This window comes from Pieris napi, chromosome 6 (assembly GCF_905475465.1).
Source record: "Pieris napi chromosome 6, ilPieNapi1.2, whole genome shotgun sequence".
NCBI classification, from domain to species: Eukaryota; Metazoa; Arthropoda; class Insecta; order Lepidoptera; family Pieridae; genus Pieris; species Pieris napi.
In genome coordinates, this window is record NC_062239.1 from 1,719,342 (window position 1) to 1,722,460 (window position 3,119).

At 31.9% G+C, this 3,119-nt stretch overlaps 1 protein-coding gene across 1 annotated transcript; it reads left to right on the forward strand.

Annotated features, from left to right (window-relative positions):
• Positions 1 to 1,073: 1,073 nt before the first annotated feature.
• Positions 1,074 to 1,638, forward strand: LOC125050536 (NADH dehydrogenase [ubiquinone] 1 beta subcomplex subunit 6-like). The gene has a single exon (XM_047650444.1). It carries the CDS (start codon positions 1,120 to 1,122, stop codon positions 1,609 to 1,611), a length of 492 nt encoding a protein of 163 aa, XP_047506400.1. The 5' UTR covers positions 1,074 to 1,119; the 3' UTR covers positions 1,612 to 1,638.
• Positions 1,639 to 3,119: the final 1,481 nt, after the last annotated feature.

Genomic DNA, 3,119 nt, shown 5'->3' on the forward strand with positions numbered 1-3,119 from the left:
AAGCTGTTTTGCTTTTTTAGAAACTTATTAAATAGATAAAACTAAAGTTATAATGTTTCGAAAGGTAACAATAACAAACTAAATTTAACAATGAGGTAAAATAAAATTATACAATCTTTCGATGAGATTTGTATTTTTGACATGAGTAGATTGAAAATGTATACATTATTTTGTACGAAACGTCGCGTATATTTTCTAAATGTAATTATCTAATAAATTCAGATCTACTTCTATTAATTTTATAAAAAAATGTACTTCAAATATAAGTGAAGGCATATTTTATTGAAATTTGTCTGGTAAAAAGAATCATTATACATATAAAGTAGCGAGAGCTACACAATTTCTACAAATCACAGCTTTGGATTAATTAATTTCATCATATTTTCCGCCCCAACTGTGAGTATTTCTGATTCGCAATACATAATTATCCCTTGTAAGTGCCATATGGTGATGTTACCCTTAACCCTGTTTTCCCCGAGAGGATAGCACACTTGTTATGGAACTAATCGTATTCGCAGACGTCTATTATTTATGGTACTTGAATCAAAGTATTAAAGTATGTTTAACATTTTTTACTATTTTGTATTGTTTATGGCTTATTTTATTTATTAGTTATTTTTTTATTTATCCAGTAATCTTGGGAACATATTACGTATCTTAAAAAATGTTGTCTATACTAGTGTTATAAATAAGACATACATAGTTTTTTGTATGTTAATAACGTATATTCTGTAATCTTACATATATAAATAAAAAATATTTTTATCAAATTCATTCACAAAATTTTTATTTTTCGACAAGAAAACGACGTAAAAATTTAGAGATTTCAAAGTATTGTAAAATAAATATATTGTTATCTATCTTTATGGTTTTACTCAGAAAAATAGAACAAATCTATTTTAGGCATGGATCGTGTAGGTAGCGATAACTCTAGTCGAAATGCTTTGTGTATAGTACATAATATAACATAAATTTAAGTATACCTATGCGCGTACTACCACGCGTAATATTTATGTACAAAAAAAAGCATCGATAACAAATAAAAAGTATTTATGGCATAAAATACACGTCAGTTGACCGTCAATTTCGTCAAACCATTGTCGAAATAAAAACCCGAAAATGGCACAAACAGCCGGCGTACAACCATTCCCAATCGCTGGACGCGTTGCCTCGGAAAGAGAGAGATGTATTGGTATGACCGAAGCTGAAAGAGAATGGCGGAAGCAGTGGCTCAAAGACCAAATCCTGTCCCCATGCGAACCTGCCTATGTTGAGGAGTACTGGAGGGAGAGAACTAACCCAATCCGGCGCATGTATCGCTTACCCCTTGATGTTACTTTCGGAGTTCTATCCGGAGTCTTAGGAGAGAATAGAGCAGCTGACTATCGCTATATAGCAGGCAAGTTGGGGTTGATTACAATTGGAATTTTATGCACCCACTACTATTTCAAGTATAGTGGTAATGATTGGACAAAAAAAGGCGGTTTCCGCGTTGTAAAATCTAAGCCCCTGGTCCTACCAGGCCAAGAAGGATTCCCGTTTATAACTAACAGAAAAATGGATGATTACGCCGAGAGAGGTTTTAAGTCTTCCGTTTTGTATGCTAAATAGATTATTAAAGCTTGAAGCGGTAAAAATGTGTTTTTGTTTTATTATTTTAAAAAAAATTGGGAACATAAATTTCTAGGACATTTATTGGTATATCTGATGTAATGATTTATTTTCTCGATTGACATTTTAATAGGCCTTCACAAAAGTTATATAAAAATAAATTTATTAAATAGTCACGCAGACGCAAACCCACACACATATAAACACATACGTACGCACAGACACCAATATTTATAAGTACATATTTTATTTTACTAGAGTTGGCCGTTCATACCATTGTTAATTATTGGGTTTTGTAATTTATAATTTATAAAAGCTGTTGGCTCCTAAAAATAAAAAATAAATCGAAAGTTTAATTTAATTGAAATTAAGCTTTTATGAGTAACAGCGATCGTAATACACAATCTCTCAATCTAACGCTAATGTGTTAACGACAAAAACAATATAAATTAAGAGGATGGCAATCTGTGCAAGCATTACATGTTTTGAAATCGCCTTTAAAAGCTGTGAACAAGCCGAATCGTCAACAAACCGCCGACCGTAGTATTGACATGTTGCACATTTCTGCGGATAATCCCAAAATAAAGGGGACACTCGACTCAAACGTACTACAACTATCGTGAGTATACTTTTGTATTATTGGAGATATTTTATGTCAATAACATAATTTGTAAGAATATCACTATCGAAATAAAAGGTGAAATACTTGAAGCATATTTGTAGTAAGTCATTAGTATTTCAAGTGTGATCATTTTACAGTGTAACTAATAAAATTAATCTTAAATAAATCAGTGCCAAAAATACAATCAAATCATAGAAAATTATTGATTTTATTTTTAAAGTATTTTTTAAAGCATTGGCTTTAATACATAAGAAGTTGGTGGCAAAGATTGGGAGAAAAATATATTATTATTTTCATATACTATTTTAAGTGTTCATATCTTTTGTAAATATGTATGAATGTTTCAAGGAATAATTAATTAATTGATAGTAGTTGGAGTAGTTGTTCAGCGGTATCAGTTACATACATTATATAGCAGAGAAATCATAAGCTTATAAGATAGATATAAAAAAAATTGATGTGTTACTTTGACATTTACATTAACCCTTTTATGACACGGCCAAGAGCAGTGTTGGCCTAGTGGCTGCAGCGTGCGACTCTCATACCTAAGGTCCCCGGCTGTGCACCAATGGACTTTCTCTATGTGCGCATTTAACATTTGCTCGAACGGTGAAGGAAAACATCGTGTGGAAACCGACTTGTCTTAGACCCAAAAAGTCGACGGCGTGTGTCAGGCACTGGAGGCTGATCACCTACTTGCCTATTAGATTTAAAAATTATCTTGAAACAGATTCAGAAATCTGAGACCAAGATCTAAAGAGGTTGTAGCGCCACTGATTTAATTTATCTTTTATTATAACACTAAGGAACTTTAATATGTGTCAAAATATCCTTGTTTAAAAATGTTTATATTGGTACAAACCACTCCAGAAGTTAAAGCATGGTC